Source organism: Candida jiufengensis (assembly GCF_024610255.1).
Source record: "Candida jiufengensis strain CBS 10846 chromosome Unknown scaffold4, whole genome shotgun sequence".
Taxonomy (NCBI): Eukaryota; Fungi; Ascomycota; class Pichiomycetes; order Serinales; family Debaryomycetaceae; genus Lodderomyces; species Lodderomyces jiufengensis.
This window is the reverse complement of record NW_026261559.1, coordinates 933523-953674: the sequence shown is the minus strand read 5'-3', so window position 1 is coordinate 953674 and position 20152 is coordinate 933523. Positions and strand designations below refer to the sequence as shown.

The 20152-nt window shown below is 26.5% G+C and overlaps 8 protein-coding genes across 8 annotated transcripts; 6 read left to right on the top strand and 2 right to left on the bottom strand. All coding sequences in view use genetic code 12, as the record gives it.

The window, feature by feature from the left end:
• Positions 1–2881: 2881 nt before the first annotated feature.
• KCS1 (inositol polyphosphate kinase) lies at positions 2882–5482 on the top strand (the record flags this gene model as incomplete). The annotated part of the gene is made up of 1 exon (XM_051762810.1): positions 2882–5482. The coding sequence occupies one exon, from the start codon at positions 2882–2884 to the stop codon at positions 5480–5482; it is 2601 nt and encodes an 866-aa protein (XP_051620852.1).
• Positions 5483–6334: 852 nt separating this feature from the next.
• GUT1 (glycerol kinase) lies at positions 6335–8230 on the top strand (the record flags this gene model as incomplete). Its single annotated transcript, XM_051762808.1, has 1 exon — positions 6335–8230. The coding sequence occupies one exon, from the start codon at positions 6335–6337 to the stop codon at positions 8228–8230; it is 1896 nt and encodes a 631-aa protein (XP_051620851.1).
• A 94-nt stretch (positions 8231–8324) lies between these two features.
• Positions 8325–9245, bottom strand: KGF54_002338 (uncharacterized protein; the record flags this gene model as incomplete). Its single annotated transcript, XM_051762807.1, has 1 exon — positions 8325–9245. One exon carries the CDS (start codon positions 9243–9245, stop codon positions 8325–8327), a length of 921 nt encoding a protein of 306 aa, XP_051620850.1.
• A 796-nt stretch (positions 9246–10041) lies between these two features.
• On the top strand, positions 10042–10470 carry KGF54_002337 (uncharacterized protein; the record flags this gene model as incomplete). The annotated part of the gene is made up of 1 exon (XM_051762806.1): positions 10042–10470. One exon carries the CDS (start codon positions 10042–10044, stop codon positions 10468–10470), a length of 429 nt encoding a protein of 142 aa, XP_051620849.1.
• A 403-nt stretch (positions 10471–10873) lies between these two features.
• Positions 10874–12541, top strand: LYP1 (Lyp1p; the record flags this gene model as incomplete). Its single annotated transcript, XM_051762805.1, has 1 exon — positions 10874–12541. The coding sequence occupies one exon, from the start codon at positions 10874–10876 to the stop codon at positions 12539–12541; it is 1668 nt and encodes a 555-aa protein (XP_051620848.1).
• A 448-nt stretch (positions 12542–12989) lies between these two features.
• KGF54_002335 (uncharacterized protein) lies at positions 12990–14930 on the top strand (the record flags this gene model as incomplete). Its single annotated transcript, XM_051762804.1, has 1 exon — positions 12990–14930. The coding sequence occupies one exon, from the start codon at positions 12990–12992 to the stop codon at positions 14928–14930; it is 1941 nt and encodes a 646-aa protein (XP_051620847.1).
• A 396-nt stretch (positions 14931–15326) lies between these two features.
• Positions 15327–16065, bottom strand: KGF54_002334 (uncharacterized protein; the record flags this gene model as incomplete). Its single annotated transcript, XM_051762803.1, has 2 exons — positions 15327–15605; positions 15691–16065. The coding sequence occupies 2 exons, from the start codon at positions 16063–16065 to the stop codon at positions 15327–15329; spliced, it is 654 nt and encodes a 217-aa protein (XP_051620846.1).
• A 2766-nt stretch (positions 16066–18831) lies between these two features.
• GLN1 (glutamate--ammonia ligase) lies at positions 18832–19950 on the top strand (the record flags this gene model as incomplete). The annotated part of the gene is made up of 1 exon (XM_051762802.1): positions 18832–19950. The coding sequence occupies one exon, from the start codon at positions 18832–18834 to the stop codon at positions 19948–19950; it is 1119 nt and encodes a 372-aa protein (XP_051620845.1).
• Between the last annotated feature and the right edge of the window lie 202 nt (positions 19951–20152).

Below are 20152 nucleotides of genomic sequence, written 5' to 3'. Positions count from 1 at the left end.
TGAGAAATGAAAATCTAAAGATTTGCTGTTGTTTCATTTATTCGGTTGTAAGTAAAAAAACTGACTAAAACATCAGAATTTTTTCCTTTAAATTTAAAAATTATTTTATGCAAAATATGAACTTGCATTTGAAAAACAAGGTGTCTACTTCTTGTGGCTTCTAACATTACATATAAGTCATTTATCTTCAATCTTTAGCAAACCATAATGTTGAGATAGATTCTGAATTCTCAAATATTGAACTAACGAAACTATGTTTTTTACCATTTAATCTCATAAATTCAGGATATTTTCATTTACATGCAAACTTCAAATTTGATTGCATTCCCCAATAACTTCGATAATGCTATGCCATGGAATGTTCATGAAATGAAGCCTCTATAGAACCTACAAATAAGTCTACAACTTTCTGAATTTCCTTATGGTATTTGCGTGAAATTAATTATAACCTCTAGTTTACTTTTTGATATCATAATCAAATTTGTTATTAAACCTATCTTGAATTATCTCTATATTCTCTAAAACGGAATTTCTAGATAGCTTGAAAAAAGTTGCATTATCTCTATGGGGTTCAATAATACATTTTTTAATACAAAGATTGGAAGATTAATAATTAAAATAATTTTCATTTTAATATTACTTGAATCGATCGTCAGTCTAGTGCTTGTAACATTTTGAACATGAATCTGTTGTAATTAACGTCATATTTGGAAGCAGAATTGCGATATTTGAGAATTCGTGAAAATGATCAGACACATCTCAAAGTGAAATCTTTGTATAAATCAAAATTACAATAGTTTTCAACAAATAATAATTAGTCGTAGAGTTTTCTTAGTATTAACGATATCTTTCTGATGAACTCTTTATTTTTTCATATATCAATCATATTTTAAAGATTTTGGTAATTTCTTTATTCATTTTTTACTAAACAATTTTGTTATAGGTTTAATAGGGGCCCTGGTTTTAGTCAAAATCATAATCTAAAACTTAGATTCTGCTTCTTTTTTGTGTACAAAGAAAGATCTTGTATTTAACTAAATTTGTTAGGTTTGTGTTACAAATTGATGTTTTGAATAATTTAAAAGTTTGAGAACTTTTCACTAATATAGCCAAATTTTTGCCAGCTTTACTTTGAACCATATAAAATTATATATTTGGAAATGAAATTGTAACCTCTTGCTTGGCTCATGGTTGTATCGTTGAGGATAAATTGGGAAACGTGCAAACTGAAGATTTTAACAACTACACAGTTGGCTTAATGCTAATGTAATGCATTTTTCAAATATTTATCAGCTTTTGCAAGCCTTTAAGAGTGATGGAGTTAAGTAAGTTTATAGCCATATTATATATAAAGTGAAGTCATGCATTGTAGACGAGGATTTATTAACTGATTTCCAGCAAAAGTTGACAGCAAAGAGTTTAGCATAATTACTAGAAATATTGGAAGAAAGTGTTAATACTTTTCAGTGTTGATGAGATTATATATCTTACAAATGAGAGAATAGAAATTGTTTGATGAGATTATTCGCTTGTGTTAACTTAATCAACAAAAATTTGTTTTAAAGTAAATTTAGGGGGCCAGAACCAAAACAAAAAAGAATTCGACTTAAATTTCTAGGCCATGTTAGGCAACAAGTTAATTATTGTTAATTTCATTTTGTTTCTTAAATAAAATAGAGTCTGTTCAAGAACACTTTAAAATATTCTGTAAAATAGAGGTTGTTCTAAATTTAGTATATTCATCCTTTCTAAGTACTAGCTACTATTTTAACAAATTTACTCCACGTTTTTCAAAATTGTTTCATGATCGTGGTGTTTTGTTTCTTTTGTTTGCTTTAAATATATTTACAAATTAAACTTAGCTATTATTGTTTTAATTTAGATGTAAACAAAAAAGATTGTACCTTACATTAAAAAATATTCTTTAAAAAACCCACATGGGTAAATATAGAATATAGAGCAATTATTTCTTTTATCCTGTACGAATGAACTGCAAACTCGTGTTGAAAAATTGTTTCGGACTTCAGTTTGAACTTGCAGTTTAGCGAACTGAAGGCTGAAAACAAACAGTAGATATTTAGTTAAAAGTAAATAAATACTTGCAACTTGTTTATTTTTAGTATAATTAAAGCACGTTCTAAAATTGAGGGGTTGTGTATAGAAAAACTCATAGAACGTTATTTACTCTCACTCGTTGCAACAATTATGGTTAAACCTCTAAGCTACTCAGCTTAATATAAGTCTGGTACATAAAACTGTGAAATTGATGCTACAATCTATTGGGAGTCTGATTTAAACGGTATTTGTGTTAGAATTCTACTGGTCAAATCATATATAAAATATCTACTATAGCGACAGAATATTATTCAGCCAATTTTTTTTGAATCTACTAATTTTGGAAATATCATCTTATTTGAACATGTGCTATATCTTACGTACTTCTCATATCAATGTCTCATCTTAATCTTTTATATTTACGTATTATTAAACAAGTAACTTTATGAATATTTTATTTAGAGAATTATATATTTTGACTTAAATGATACAAAAACTTAAAATTAATGAGATTTAATATATCCGAAAGAAAAAAAAAAATATTCTCATTTCTTTTTTTATTATCATTTACTTTCCTTTTTTTTTTAATAAATATTATTATTTATCATTTTTAAATCAATCATATCCAACTATTTCATAAATATATTTCAACAATATATAACGATTACAGATTCATTACCAACATTAATAATCAAAAATTTTTGTGTTTAAATTTTTTTACTTTTACAATCATTTCTTTCAAGTCATAATTAAATTAATAACATATGACTAGGTCAAAATTATGGAGGTCAATAACTCATCAACAACTACATCAAATATTAATAATATGAGTAGACCTTCATCACCTTCATTAACTATTAATAATAATCAACTAGAATCAAATTTAGACTTTACTACAAAAGATTATACTTTACAACAACAACAAATGAATTTACAATGCCGGCATAATCAAACTAATGATAACTTTACAACCACAAAACATCAACAAGATAAACTATCCAATAATTTTAACACACATGAGCAAAACTTCGAACAAAATTCTACACCTTCAATTACCGAAGTTAGTAAATCAACTAACGATAATGATAATGAAATAAAGAATACCACTGATAACAATAACATAGTTCCATCAACCTCATCAACTCAACGTTCATCAACTACTAGCTCAGATCTACCAGTCTCTTCCAATCAACTAAGTGGTCGAAAAGCTGCAAGATCGTTAAGAATATTTCGAGGGATTGAGGATGATCAACAGGATGAAGATGAAGCAACTGATCAAAATAAATTATCAATTATAAGTCCTGTAAAAGAAAAAATCATTACAGAAGGTATTGATCTAGAACCAGTTTCTTCGGCAACATATATTCCTCATACTCCAGCAACTTTAGAACATCACAATATTCATCATATACATAACAACCAAGATAATTTAGAGAAACTTATTATTGCAAAAGAATTCGAGGAACCAATTACTCCAACATTATTACCAAGGCCTCAGCATCTCACTGCAAACTTGGAGTTTGATCATGGAATTAATGGAGATATAACTAAAATCTCATCTGTATATACTAATAATCACATTAATGAAGTCAAGGATAATGATATAAAAAATTTACATAATAAGGATGATGCTAAAGAAACAATTGAATTTGAGAAGATAAAACGATTTTCAAGATCGTCAACACCAGTCTTAGATTTTTTAGAACCAAAAAATCATGAAGTGGAGAATATTATAATACCAGGCACGGAAACTATAGAGAGAAAAGAAGAAGATAATTTACTTACTGCTGATGATAGTCAACCAGGATTGAATGAAGTAGAAAAATCAAGATCAGAGGAAGGTGAAGGAACTTCAGAATTTCCTTTAGCTGTAGAATTGCGGCCTTTTAAAAATAAAGTTGGTGGACATACTGCTATTTTTTCTTTCTCCAAGCAAGCTGTTTGTAAAGCTTTAGTTAATAGAGAAAATATTTTTTATGAAACTATAGAAATTCATCACCCTGAACTTTTAAAATTTATGCCCAGATATATTGGTGTTTTAAATGTAAGGTATTCAAGTATAATAAATGAAGTTGAAGAAAAAAATTTCAATGAAGAACAAGATATGGAAGTCAATGAAGAAGATCAGTTGTCATCATTATCACAAACAAAACTTAATCAAAAAAATGTACAAAACATTAGAAGACAATCAGAAAATATGCCACCAGAAGTTGTATTAGACGATAATAAACATATTATACCTGATACCTTGTGGAAACAATATTCAAGTTCATTACCATCACCAAAATACACTAATTTAGAAAATCATAGTCCTGTTCCTAGTTTAACAAATTCTCCAATCCAAAGACCAAATCCTGGCTCTACATTAGTTAATACTGAATTACAAGTACAAGTTTTACAAGAAGTCTTTCAACCAATGAGAATACATGATGAATTTTTCGAAATGGATGAGGATAGAGCATTAAAAACAACACCATCAAATCTTCCACTAGATGAAAATCAGGGCAATAACAATCCAGAAGACAGCAACCACCAGCATCATCATCATCAATCACAATCAAATATAGCATCAAGTTCCTTATTATCATCACCAGATGTTTTACTTCGCAAACATACAAGATTTGAAAGATTCATATTATTAGAAGACTTAACAAGTAATATGAAGAGGCCATGTGTATTAGATTTAAAAATGGGTACTAGACAATACGGTATTGAAGCTAACCCAAAAAAGCAAAAATCTCAACGACGCAAATGTTTGTTAACAACATCAAGAAAATTAGGTGTAAGAGTTTGTGGCCTACAAATTTTTAAATACAATAAACAAAGGATTATAAAAGATAAATATTTTGGTAGGAGAATAAAAATTGGTTTACAATTTTGTAAAATATTAGCAAAATTCTTGTATGATGGTAAAGTAATTTTTTCAATATTAAATAAAATCCCCGATTTGATAATAAAATTGAAATCATTATTCGAAATTTTTAGTCATTTACCAGGTTATAGAATGTATGGATCGCTGATATTGTTAATGTATGAAAGTGGGAACGTGGAAAATCAAGTTAAAGTTAAGATTATAGATTTTGCTCAATCTGTTGTATCAGAAGAAGAAAAAGAAAAATCAAGCATACCTCCGTATCATCCAAACTCTGCTGATGAAGGTTATTTAAAAGGTTTGCATTCATTAATCGAATATTTCACAATAATTTTTCAAATTTTAAGTGAAACTAATATGGAAGATCCAACAAAAATGAGCGAATGGGTGGATTTAAATAAAGATAAAGTTGAAAATGTTAATTGTACATGGTTAGATGATTATGCAGAATTAGAAAACGAAATTGATGGAGGTATAAACTTAATTGATGAAAATGATCCTTTCAATATAGTTTACTCAACTGATAATCCAGATGACGATAATTTATCCGAATGATTTCTTTTACATAATAACTAATACGTTTAGTCACGAATTAAAGTAATAAAAATTTAATAAGAATAATTAGTCATGTAGTTTATTGTAAGTTTCTTAATGGTTTGTATATTTTTTTGACCATACTTTTCAACTCCACCATTTTACCCCAGAAAAATAAGATTTATTATTTCATAAAGTAATACTGAGGAAAAAAAATGGCCCTGAAGTTTAATTCAAATTAGCGATTTGTAATTTTAAGGTACCATTAAAAGACCAATGAGTAAATCCTTAGAGAAAAAACGTCTCCTATTTACTCGATCTACATAGCCCTAATATAAAGTAAATTCTGAAACATAGTAGCAAACATTTTTGAAATTATTAAGATCTGAAAAATTATTACATTGTTACACAAAATACATTGCTATTTAATAAATTCTAATATAATTTAACCGAATAATTGTTCAAACAAATCTCTCTGTCTAAAAAGACGTTTTAATTGCTATTAAATTAATGTCTAATAACGGACTTGATGTAACTTAATAGTACATGATGGTTAGATCTTGTTACTGACTTTTGCAACATTCTTCATTGATACAAAATCTTAAATATTTGTATGTTATAACTTTGACATACGTCATCACATTTTTCGGTAGAATTATTATTTAATATTTTTTGACGTTTTTTAATTAAATTTGTTTTGATTTTTTTTACACAAATTTTTAAAACTTCATTAAATTAATTTTTCAATCTTACAACCAATTACTATTAATTATACTATACTTTAATATTATTAGTCTTTATATTACTATATATCCAATCTTTTAAAAAAATTCTATTTAAATCAATTCGAGATTGATTTTCACATCATAAATAATGCCACGTCGTAATAGTAATTTCCCATCAATACCATTAATTGCTACAATAGATATTGGTACAACATCAGCAAGAGCTATATTATTTTCAGACGAAGGACAAGAAATTGCAAAACATCAAATAGAATATTCTACAACAGCATCAGAAGCACCAGAAAATTCCCAAAATACTGATCAATTTAGAAGAAGATCTTCATTATTAAGACATAATGAACCTATATTTTCAGCTGAAGGTATTGCAATTTCGATTGAAGATAATGTTGAAATTGAAAATAATAAATCATCAGTAGGACCCACTTTAAGATTTCCACAACCTGGTTGGGTAGAATGTATGCCTGTACATATCTTGGCAAATGCAGTACAATGTTTAGTTGCATGTTTAATAACATTAAGAAAAATAAATCAAAATCCAAATTTGAAAGTTAAATATAAAGTAAAATGTATAGGGATAGCAAATATGAGAGAAACCACTATCGTGTGGTCAAGAAAAACTGGAAAACCTTTAAGTGGAGGTATAACTTGGACAGATACAAGAACTTCAGAAATTGTTCAACATTTGGAAAAAATGATTGATGAAGATAGAAAAGCTGAATTAAAAGAGAAAACAGGGTTACCATTATCAACATATTTTTCAGCTGCAAAATTGAGATGGTTATTGGATAATGATGATGTAATAAGAGAGGAATATGAAAAAGGAGATGGGAATTTGATGTTTGGTACCGTCGATACTTGGTTAATTTATCATTTAACAAAAGAAAAAAATTTCGTATCAGATATAACAAACGCTTCAAGAACTTATTTTATGGATTTAGAAACTCAAGATTATGATGATGATTTATTGGATTTTTGGGGTATTGATCCTACAAAAATAAAATTACCTAAAATTGTATCATCATCAGAATTTTATGGTTCATTTGCTGCTCCAAATTTATCAAATTTAGGGTTCCACAACAAAATAACTCAAGAAGCTTATGATATATTGAAAACAATAACTGGTGTACCTATTTGTGGATGTTTAGGTGATCAAAGTGCTTCATTAGTTGGTCAATTAGCTTTTAATCCAGGGTCCGCAAAATGTACTTATGGTACTGGTTGTTTCCTTTTGTATAATACAGGAACGAGAAAATTAATAAGTAAACATGGAGCATTAACTACTTTTGGTTATTGGTTTCCTTCATTGGAAGGTGAAGCAGGTAAACCTTATTATGCATTAGAAGGGTCTATCGCGGTAGCAGGATCAATTATACAATGGTTAAGAGATAATTTGAGAATGATTTCAAATGCAAAAGATATAGGACCTTTAGCATCACAAGTTGAAAATTCAGGTGGTGTTGTTTTCATACCGGCTTTCTCGGGATTATATGCACCATATTGGGATGGAGGAGCAAGAGGTACTATATTTGGTATGACACAATATACTTCAGCGTCACATATAGCAAGAGCAGCATTGGAGGGTGTTTGTTTCCAAGTAAGAGCTATCTTAAAAGCAATGGCAAGTGATGCAGGAGGATCTGAAGATTTCTTAGAAGAAGCATTAACTACACAACATGAAAAAAAACCATTATCACATTTAGCAACAGATGGAGGTATGTCCAAAGCAGATGAAGTATTACAAATTCAAGCTGATATATTAGGACCATGTGTGACTGTAAAGAGAGCACAAATATCAGAATGTACAGCATTAGGAGCAGCTATTGCAGCTGGATTATCATTTAAAGATGAAAATGAAAGAATTTGGAAAGATTTAAATGATGTTGTTGATAAAATCACTGGTAAGAATGATGATGATTCAAATACTTTTGTAGCTGAATTACCAGATGATACAAGAAGAAAAAATTGGAAAAGATGGGAAAGAGCTATTGAAAGAGCTAGAGGTTGGTTAAATGAAGATGATTAGACTAAATAATTATGCATTTCATGTAAACAATAATTAATGATACAATAATTTATAGAGTAAAGTACAGTATTTAGAAATTAAAAAGTTTATTTACTTATTTAAAATCGATTGGTTCTTCTTCATCAAAGGATGAATCGTATTCGTCAATGTCTACGTTCTCGTAAATTACTTGAACATTATTTTGTAAATGATTTATATCGAACTCATTTATATGTTGTACTTCTTTATTGTCTGAATTGTCTTTGAAAATATCATTGAAAAATTGACTTGTTTGTCTGCTCAATGTATCTATTTTTTGATTTGAGTTTTTCAACAAATTTGATAAATTGATGTTTTCTTTATCTCTATTATTTTCCTTGTCGTGACTTTGATTGTTGTTAAATATGACTGATGCCTTTTTCTGTATTTGTTGTATCTCACCAATTGCAGAATTTATAAAGAATGAAGTCTTAGTCTTTAATGGACTATCTTGATTAATGGGTTTTGAGCTATTGCTTATTTTTAAATCTGTTAAATCCTTTTCAGTTTGTATGTAAGCTTGATTATAAAAATCATTCGGGATGGATGATGATGTTGAATTTAGTAACTGCTTTCTATTAATTTCTTCTATGTTGCATTCTATTTCTTTTAATTCAAATTTGGATAAACTTAATTCTTGTTCTAATTTTTGAATATATTTTAGTTTTTGTATATAGGTATCTTTTAGTTTAACCTTTTGATCTTCTAATGATAATGTATTGGATGATTTAGGTGAGTCTGATTTTATATTAAATGTAGCAGATGAAGACAATTTTGGGTTCCTAATATTGGGAGGTCTCGGAATTGACGAATTTGAATCTATATTAATTTTGACACTTCTGAGAGGACTTGTGATATTAGTTTTGCTAGGTGAGGTTGGTTTTAGTATACTTTTGAAGTCTATATCATTGCAATATTGATTTAGGTTATTTATTGACTTTTGAGATCTTGGTGCAATTGGTGAATTCAATGGAGCAGGTTTTTGTAATAATGACATTGTAAATTTAGAACCCTCAAATTTAATTGTATATTGTGAATTATTGTGAAATATGTTTTAATAGATTGAATTTAGAAAACTTGGTATGATGACCTTGTGTATTTCAATGCTTTAGACTGATATTGAGTAAAAAGTTACTCAAACTAATTAAAACTAAAGTTAGGATAGTAAAATCAAAAAATCTACCATGAAGACCTCAATTAATTCCAAATTAAGATAAATTCAAAACATTGGCAATTTAATTTTGATTTTGCAACCGTTTTTGAATTATGTAAATACTGTATATAAACCAAAAACGATACAAAATAAAGTCAAAAGCAATTGGTAGTAGCACAGAAGTCATGTGATACTAAAGATTAAACCATTCCAAAGTCTAAGGTCATTCATAAATTAAATAAGAGATGGTTCAATCTATATCTAGATATCTTCTTTTAAAAATTGAATTTCTTCGACAATGTAGCTCTACCCACTCACTAAATGAATATTAAAGTTTCGGACTATTTACTTAACTAAATATTAAATAATAAATAATTATATAATTGTGTGAAATTTCATCTTAGAAAAGAGAGAGAGAAAGACAGTGGAAAAAAAAATTTATCATTATTTTTTATTTATTTATTTATTTATTATTTACATATTATTGAACAAATCCTTTTTTTAAAATTTATTTTCCATTTATTTCTACTTTTCTTTTTTATCAATTAAATTATAAAGTTGAAAAGAATTAATCAAGTCGATTATCTCAATTTAATACAATTAATCTACTCATTATAATACCCACAATTTCCTCAACACAATGGTTTTTTTAAATTTAAAAACTTTCTTATTTTCATTCATTGTATTTTATACAACTTATTTATATAATTATAAATGTCCAACATTATCTCCATTAGAAAAAGTTGAAAATAAAGTATTACATCCATTAAGTACTCAACATTCAACATTATGTGAATTATTACATGGTGGATTAGATAAAGTTGATCCTTATTATATTCAATTAAATCAATTTTTAGATAATAATATTAGATCACAACCAATTGTAAAACAATGGGAATTATGTGCAAAAGTTGAAGCTACTAAATCTCATTTAAAACAGCATGTTTATCCTTTGTTACATCAATTATATGAATTTACTGATGTTGCAGAAACTAGAATTTATGATGAATTAAATCATTATTATTTACAAGCTGAACAATTCGTTTATGGAAAATTAAAACAAGATTAAACATCAATTGATTATTCTTGAAATATAACAAAACGTATACAATTATTCAGAATTTATTCATGTTTAATATATAATTCCCAATTTATATAATACAAAGTGGTTATTTGGTTCAATTTTGTTTTAAATATTCTTTTAGTGGTATGTAGTTTAGTTTACTAAGTTTGATTTCGATCAAATTAATATACAATTTTTATATTATATCAACTGTTGTAGTTTCTCTTTAGATTTGCTCTATATTCAGTATAGATAAGAAAGTTTCAAATTATATTGATTAAACATATTGACGTGCATACAATATTTATTGAAAATTACGAGTTAAATCCGAGGAGTATTTTTTTGACAACCAAGTTCCAAAACTAGGACATATATCTAGTTTCATGCACTCAAAGCTGACTACAATGATATGAACTTTAAAGAAACGTCATCATTATTGCTAGATGGTGCTAGTGAGAGCTGTTACGGCAGTCAAATACTGCAATCGTCGACGGAACAGGGCATTCAAGATCAAGATATTGAATTTCAAACAGCTAACAACACTTCATCATTACCACAAATTCATGAACCTCAACACAAACATGCAGCTACAAAAAGACTACTCAATCAAAGACATATAACAATGCTATCAATTGGTGGAATAATAGGTACTGGGTTTTTTTTTGGAATAAACTTAACATTAATTCATGGACCAATAATAAGTTTAATTTCATTTATTTATTTAAGTTTTTTAAGTTATATCATAATTCAGAGTGTGGGTGAAATGTCATGTTTTCTGCCTCTAAATGGATCATTGTGTCAATTTCAATACTTGTATATATCTGACATTATTGGGTTTTTGAATAACTTAATTTATTGGATAAGTTGGTCAATTACTTTAAGTTTGGAGTTGAATTTGATATTTGAGATTTTAAAGTTTTGGAATTTATCTGGGTTATTCAGTAACCAGCTAGTTGTAATTTTAATATTTTGGGTTTGTTTAACTGTATTCAATTTATTTCCTGTCAATTATTATGGAGAGATTGAGTTCTTTATTACTTTATTTAAGGTTTGTTTTATCATTAGTTGGATCTTCTTGAGTATTTGGTTAATTTTGACTAACAAAGTTGGTTTTAAAAATTGGAATCGAAATTTAATTTGGGGTATGGATACAATACAAGTTGTTAAAAATCCAACTGAGAATAAGATATTAAATATTTTATCATCATTAGTTGCTTCTTGTTTTACCTTCCAATCAATTGAATCAATTGCATTATGTTCAGGAGAGATACAAAATATACACAAAACATTACCTACAACAGTAAAATATGTTATATCAAGATTAGTCATATTCTACATTTTGACGTTATTTTTATTGACGATAATGGTTCCGAGTGACGATTCAAAGTTAACAGGTGACAGTCGAAATATCTTTGCATCTCCATTTTTAATTGGTTTGATTAATTGTGGATTGAATATGAGTTCAGTAATACTATCGATTTTTAATTTCATAATTTTAATGTCAATAATTTCAGCTGCAAATTCAAATATTTATTTCGGATCAAGATGTTTAATATCAATGGTTGAAAAAAATATGTTTTGGGAAACGTTTGGTAAAACTAATAAATATGGAATACCATATTATGCAGTATTGTTAACTTCAATTTTGGGTTTAATTCCTTCATTATTATCTTCTCACAAATCATTCGATTTAATTTTCAAAGTGTTGATTAACTTGTCAGCTACTTCTGGATTGTTGATGTGGTTATTTATTCTGATAAGTTACATCAGATTTAGGGAAGTTTTGAAGTATAACAAACTACAATATGAAAATTTGGCATTTAAATCAACAAAACTTGATATGATCAAAATGTCACATATATCAATTGTAAGTATAATAATTATAATCATAAGCAATGGAATAATAAACATTTGGGATTTCACATGGGACTCATTTTGGAGTTGTTACTTAACTTCGATTATAATAATTTTAGGTTGGATTGTGCTAAGCATCAAATGGAAACAATTTGCATTTCTCAAACCAATACTGACAGTTGATATTTTTACTGATCAATCTCCTTTCGCATTTAAGAAATAATTTATATAAAGAGTTCTTGGACGTTGTATAGACAGCATGTAATTAGATACTTTAATCTAGAGTCAATTTTTCGTAGTTCATGTAAACAACTAAACCCCACACTTTTTATCTAAAGGCGCCGGCTTATTGAGATACAACAATACCCATTCATTAATTGGTGATGTTTCAGATTAAATACGTTTACAGTAAATTACAACTGAAATAATGTCAGCCGCACGTGTTACTTAATTTGTGTTTTATATGAATCACGTAAAAAAAATAAAAAATAAAAAAAACTTAATTTTAAAATAGTAAACAAATCATTAAACTTGAATCTTATATAAAAATTCCATCTCATTTCAATATCTTCACTATTCAATAATCATTAGCTATTCAAGCATCATTTTCACCATCACATACATTTGCTAGTGTAATCATCAAATCACCAAAAGCTAGTTAATTTACAGAGATGTTTACTACTTGGAAGTCATCATCATGGTTAATTCTTCTAGTGTTTGCTTATTTTTCATATGTGTTTACTTTTATATGTTATCCAATAGGATCAATTAGTTCACCAAAATTGAATAAATTATCACCGATAAATTGTCATTTTTGTCAAGTCTCAAATTCATATATTAAACCTTATGTTGAACCAATAGTTGAATCACATTTAAAACCAACATTAATTAAACTTGATGATGATTTTAAGATTTGTGATAAATATACAAAATTAAGTGAATTTGACGCAAAATATGGATTTCAAGCTGGGTATGAAAAATTTTTAGATTATTTACAAGATGGAATAAATTGGTTTCAGTTACATGTTGAGCCACATATCACCAAGTTCATAAATCAATTAACTTACAAACTTCATGTTTACTTAAATTTAATTCATAATTTGATATCATCATATTTTTTAATACCGATTAATCAACAATTTTCCAAAATTCAATTATTAATCTCATCAAATCCAATAGTTTTACAATTATTAAATTCATCACATGCAACAAATTTACAACAACGTAGTTTATTTTTACAAAAGGAATTCAAAAATTTGATAAAATTTGATGAATTTCATCCAAGAGAATTTAAATCTAATTTAATTAATGTTGTAAAAGAAGTATTGGGTAAAAATTATCAAGATAAAGAAGAAGATTGGGAAGATATTACTGATGAAGATCAAAGTGATTCACAAGAAGAAGAAACTATTGTTATTACTCAAACTATTTCAGTTTATGAAAATGGAGCTATTGCTACAAATAATGTAAATCCTGAATTATCAGCAATAAATGATGAAATTTTACATTGGGAAAAAAAAATAGACAAGACTATAGAGTTAGCTAAATTTAATTTAAAACAAGAAATTGAACCAATTGTAAACAATACAATCGAGGAATTGAAACCTAAAATTAGTGAGTTTTTACAAACTTTACAAAAGGAAAATCATTTACAATATAAAAATTTAAATCAAAAAATTTCTAAAATTAATAAAGATTTCGAAAAAATTAAAATTTCAAATGATACAAGTATAGAAACAATAACAAGACAAGAAATAAGAGATGATATAGCAGAAAGCTATGATACTGCATCAAACTACTCGACAAAAATTCAAGATTTATTAGGAAATGAACATGAACAAGTATTAATAAATTATTTCAACTCCATACAATCAACAATAGACATTTTAGAATCATTTGCAGATTCATCAATTAACGAATTTTCATCATCATTAACTAATCTCATAGCATCAAGTGAATCAGTAGATGAATCAACTACATGGAAAATATGGAAAAAATTCCATACAATAAAGGAAAAATTTTTCCAATTTCGTGATGATTTATTAAATAATGCAAATACTTACAAATCAAATAATAAACAAGAAGGTATAAGAGATTTAGTCATTGGGTTAAGAGATTGGAATGATTATTTGAATAATATTGAATTCCATTTAAATTTTTTGATTAGAGATAATGCTGATTATTTAAGATTGGTTAGAGCTAAGGCTAATGTTGCTTTCCAAATGAGAGAAGAATTAGTTTACAATTTGGAAAAAGTTAAAAAAGAACTTGAAGAAAAAGAGAAACAAGTAAAAGAAGTGGTGGAAGAAGCGCCTACTGCAGAAGAAAAATCAGTAGCTGAGGAGAAACCAGTAAAAGAAGCAGTAGAAAATAAATCAGTGGAAGAAAACTCCGTGGAAGAAGACTCCGTGGAAGAAGACCCAGTGGAAGAAGAGCCAGAAAAAGAAGAAGAAGTAGTAGAAGAAATAGAAGAATCAGTAGAAGAATCAAAACCAGTACCCGATAACCAAGAATCAGAGTCAATAACAAAACCAAAATTAGATGATTTGGAAGAAGATGAAATAGGTGATGAAGATATTGAAGAAATAGTAGTAGAAACAGAAGCAAATTAATACAATATTTTGAAATTAGTCAGTTATAATATTATATAGTTGTTTTAGTACCCCCTTAATTAATACATGTTAATTTTCCCCAATACTTGTTTTCTGTATACTTATATTAGACTCTACTCAAAACTATTTAGTTATCAAATCATATCCCATTCAATGTGTGGATAGTCAGCTTTTTGAATCTTGATTATTGCTTCTAAACCTCCATTATCATCATTGAATTGTATAACTTTAGAACAATTATTTACAAAAAATTCCAAATCACGAAATTCATTTGATTTAATCTCTTGTGTAATTTCTAATTTATATTTTGTCATCATTTTAGTAGGTGATATATATTGTCCTTAATCATTTAAAGTTATAAGATAGATGTACCAAGTAATATCATCAATTTCAAGTTTAAATAATCCTTGATAATGATAAATTGAGGTAAGCCATTAAATTTGATTTATATTCATTTACATTTGTACCTAATTTATCATAAGTATCTACAAATTTTTGTTTATAATCATGGAAATTAGTATCTAATTTTTCATCAATACCAGATTTTTTGATGGTGTCTACAAATTTTGAACCATATCCACCATAATCTAAATTTTTAAAAGAATCAATAAATTTAGATCCATAATCATTAACATTCAATTTGTTAAAATGATCAGCTAATTTAGGTGCATATTTCTCATTATATTTATAATAAGAATTTTTTAATTTTCTATAAGCTTTAACATTACTTTTACCTAAAATCTTATTTATTGAAAAAAACATAAGGTGCAAAAATTTGAGCTAAATCAGTTATAAATTCTAATGTTTCAAGACTCGTAAATTTTTCTTTTAATTCATTTCCAATTTGATCAAAATATTTATTTCTTAAATTCAATAATTCTTGAGGATTATAAAATTGTCCTTGATCTATAAATCCTATAATTCCTAAATGATCTTCAATTAAATCATCATTAACTTTTGATAAATCTATTGAATTAATTTTATGATTTTTATCTTTTATAAAATCAATTATATATATGTATTGATCTGATTTTGTAGGTTTATGTCTATAACTATGTTTTACATCTAAACTAGTGGCGAATATGAATAAATTTATGATGCAAAATAAAATCCCAATTGATCCACTTACTTTCATTTTAAATAATTCCTTGACTACACTGTGCTTCTTATATATTCTTGTTCAATGAAATTTACAACCAAAGTTAACTTTTTCTTCTAAATTTGAACTATATGCAACTCAATGCATACATCTGTGACTGATTTATTGTGAAAAAACCCTCAAATTGACTACTGTTCAAAGACTACGAAACAGACTTAAGTCTGGTAATTGAATACCTTACAATCAATTCATACATTATCAACAAATTAGTATAAATGGTAGTAAATTAATTTTCCATTATAGAATATGAAATTAGGTTGCAAAAAAAAATACGCTTGAATTTGTTGAAACAAAACATATAAAAATATTGGGTTTGGTTATAGAAAGCCATAAAAATTAATTGAGTAATTCACATAATTAACTTTTCTTCTTCTTAAATTTAGTTTATTTTTTTATATTTAGCAAGCTAAATGGACATTTGATAAACATATAAAGTATTGAAAAACATTTGGTTGTAAATTAAATTTATTTTCTATCACAAAATTTTGGTTGCAAAAAAAAATGTATTATCACATAAACTTTAATCAGATAACTTTTAATTGATCATATGATCAGAAAATAAATCAAATATAACTAGAATTAAAGGAGTGACCTTACAAACTTGATAATTAATTCACTTTATTTGGCATGTATTATTGTAATGTGTAAAAATTTGAAACATATTAAATTAATTTATTTAGGGGATCTTTCTCTTCTAGATATCTATTGTTTTAAAAGAGGATTAAAAATACGAAGTTTAGTATAATTTATTAAATATACGTATAATTTTACTTTTACTTTTATTGTTTAATTTCTTATCTATCATATTTGGTCTATTATATATAATAAGTATAATATTTTAAGGATCAAATAATAAGGATCATATTAAAATATATCTTATCTATTAATACGATTTCATAAACAATACAATAAAAAGATTAGTTCTTTTTTACTATCGTAAATTAATAAAAAAAACTAAATATATTTGTTAAAATTAAATCTTTCGAAATTTTAGTAAAATTAATCGCTTATTCAAGTTCCATATCCAATCCCGGTTCTGTTATTTCCCGAGCAAAAAATATCCAGAAGAATCACTTTTAACAAATGTAAGATAATGCAAAATATTTGAAATAAAAAATTAAGTTTTCTATCAAAACTCCAAGACAGGAAAAAGGTTTAAATCATATTATAATGTAGAAGAAAAAAAATAATCAAGGGACTGAAATATTTCATAATTAAGTGGAAATTTTAATAAATTTTGTTGTTGATGTAAGATGAGTTAAAAGACTGGAATATAAAAATTTAGGGGTGCGAGGAATTATGAGAAAAGAAAAAATCTTTTGTTGAAAACGGGACCGCCAAAAGATTTATTTATTTGACAATGCAAAGAATTAGAGGAGGCTGAAGCAATATTTAAATTTTTTTGTTGAAATAGATCTGAAGGGCAAAACTTAATTTCTCTCAATATGTTGAATGTGGACCACATGCTTCAGGTGATTGGACTACTCCTCCTGAGATTCATATATATATAAAGATCTTGTACTATAAAGTTAATGGAATTGATTATATATATATATATTAAATAATCAATATCAAAATAGGAATAAATAGGAATTAATATTAACAAGAAAATTAATATTGAATCAAAAAAAAAAGTCTTAAAATCTCACACGATTGTAAAATAATTTCTAAACGGATATTTAATTGCAGTATTCATTTTGCAACAAAACATATTCTTAAAGAATTCATCAAATGAAACTAATATTCAAAGTTTGCTATTTACATTTTAGTTAAATCAACTTTTCCCCACGATAATATTCATTTATATGTTTCAGAATAATCCAAGCTCTAGATCAATGAAAAATAAATTAAGTTTGTTGAAAAAATCGCCTGGTTTGTCATAATTCTATCTCCATTTTGTGTAATTAAATTTCTGTTTTTTTTTTTTCAGTTTTATGAATGAGCGTTTTTTGTCCAAAAAAAAAATTGACTTATTATTAAATTTATTAATTAAAAGAGAGGTTGCAAAAATTTTGATTTAGTATATGTATTGAGTCATTAAAAAAAAATTTCGCATTTGCTATTACATTTATTTATTAATTGGTTACAACAATTTATACTAGCTTGGCTTATAGATGAAAAAGAAACTATAAGTAATAAACAAAAATGGAGAAATTCATCTAAACATTAAAAGTTTATGAAAACTGAAAATCAAAGTCAAATCACAAGATATAAAATTAAAGTTGTAAAATGTTAAATTTAACTTATTGATTGTAGTAAATTAGAATTAATAAAACAAATAAAAAATCAAAAATCTTTAATCAAAATAATTTAATTGGACGATTAAAAGATTTATCTATGTTAATTATATGCAGTATTACTAATTTAAGTTTTTCCACTCAACCATTTTTTTTTTTATTTTTTTTTTATTTTTATTAAACGCTTCGCATTTCTTTTTTTATACAAATAGAATTTATTAATTATTTTAATTATCAATTTTATATAAATATAAAGTCCAATTCTTATCTTTTATTTATTATTTCATCGAGAGTTTAATTTTATTAATATCTGATTGATATTTGTTTTTCAACAACTTTTTATTATTATCAACAAAAAGGATCCAATTTAAATATTTTCATTTCTTCTATTTATTTATATTTTTTATTAAATTAATATTAAAAAAAATTTCATATATTTACGTTTCATTTTAAATAATCATATTATAAATAAAAACTACTACTAAATAATCATATAATAATAACAATGAGTGTACCATTAACAGAACATACTGCTATTTTATCAAAATATCTTGATTTACCTCAAAAAGGAAAAATTTTAGCTGAATATGTTTGGATTGATGCTGAAGGTAGAACAAGATCAAAATGTAAAACTTTAAATAAAAAACCTTCATCAGTTGATGATTTACCAGAATGGAATTATGATGGTTCATCTACTATGCAAGCTCCAGGTCATGATTCAGATGTTTATTTGAGACCTGTTGCTTTTTATCCAGATCCATTTAGAAAAGGTGATAATATTATTGTTTTAAATGAATGTTGGAATAATGATGGTACTCCAAATAAATTTAATCATAGACATGAATGTGCTAAATTAATGAAGGCTCATGCTGATGAAGAAGTCTGGTTTGGGTTAGAGCAAGAGTACACTCTTTTTGACCAATTCGATTACCCATATGGTTGGCCAAAAGGTGGTTTTCCAGCTCCTCAAGGTCCTTATTATTGTGGTGTTGGTACTGGTAAAGTTGTTGCAAGAGATGTTATTGAAGCTCATTATAGAGCTTGTTTATATGCTGGTATAAATATTTCAGGTATTAATGCTGAAGTTATGCCATCACAATGGGAATTTCAAGTTGGTCCATGTGAAGGTATAAATATGGGTGATGAATTATGGATTGCAAGATATTTATTAGAAAGAACTGCTGAAGAATTTGCTGTTAAAGTTTCTTTCCATCCAAAACCTTTGAAAGGTGATTGGAATGGTGCTGGTTGTCATACTAATGTTTCTACTAAAGATATGAGAAAATCTGGTGGTATGAAAGTTATTGAAGTTGCTTTAAGTAAATTAGCTAAAAGACATAAAGAACATATGTTATTATATGGAGCTGATAATGAACAAAGATTAACTGGTAGACATGAAACTGCTTCTGGTGATGCTTTTTCATCAGGTGTTGCTAATAGAGGTGCTTCAGTTAGAATTCCAAGACAAGTTGCAAAAGAAGGTTATGGTTATTTTGAAGATAGAAGACCAGCTTCAAATATTGATCCATATTTAGTTACTGGTATTATGGTTGAAACTATTTGTGGTTCAATTCCAGATGCTGATATGGCTAAAGAATTTGCAAGAGAAACTTCAGATGAATAAATAAGATTGAAGGGAAGGGAATTTTTAGAAAATTATATTTAATTAGTGTATAAAATAAAAATTAATTAACAAGTAATATATTATTTATAAAATTAATCATTAGAGAACTAGACTTCAAACACTGATTTTTGTAAGTACTTCTTTGTTGATTAAGTTAAATGCTCAAACAATAGTTTGAAAGCCCAAATTTTGTAAGTTTTTC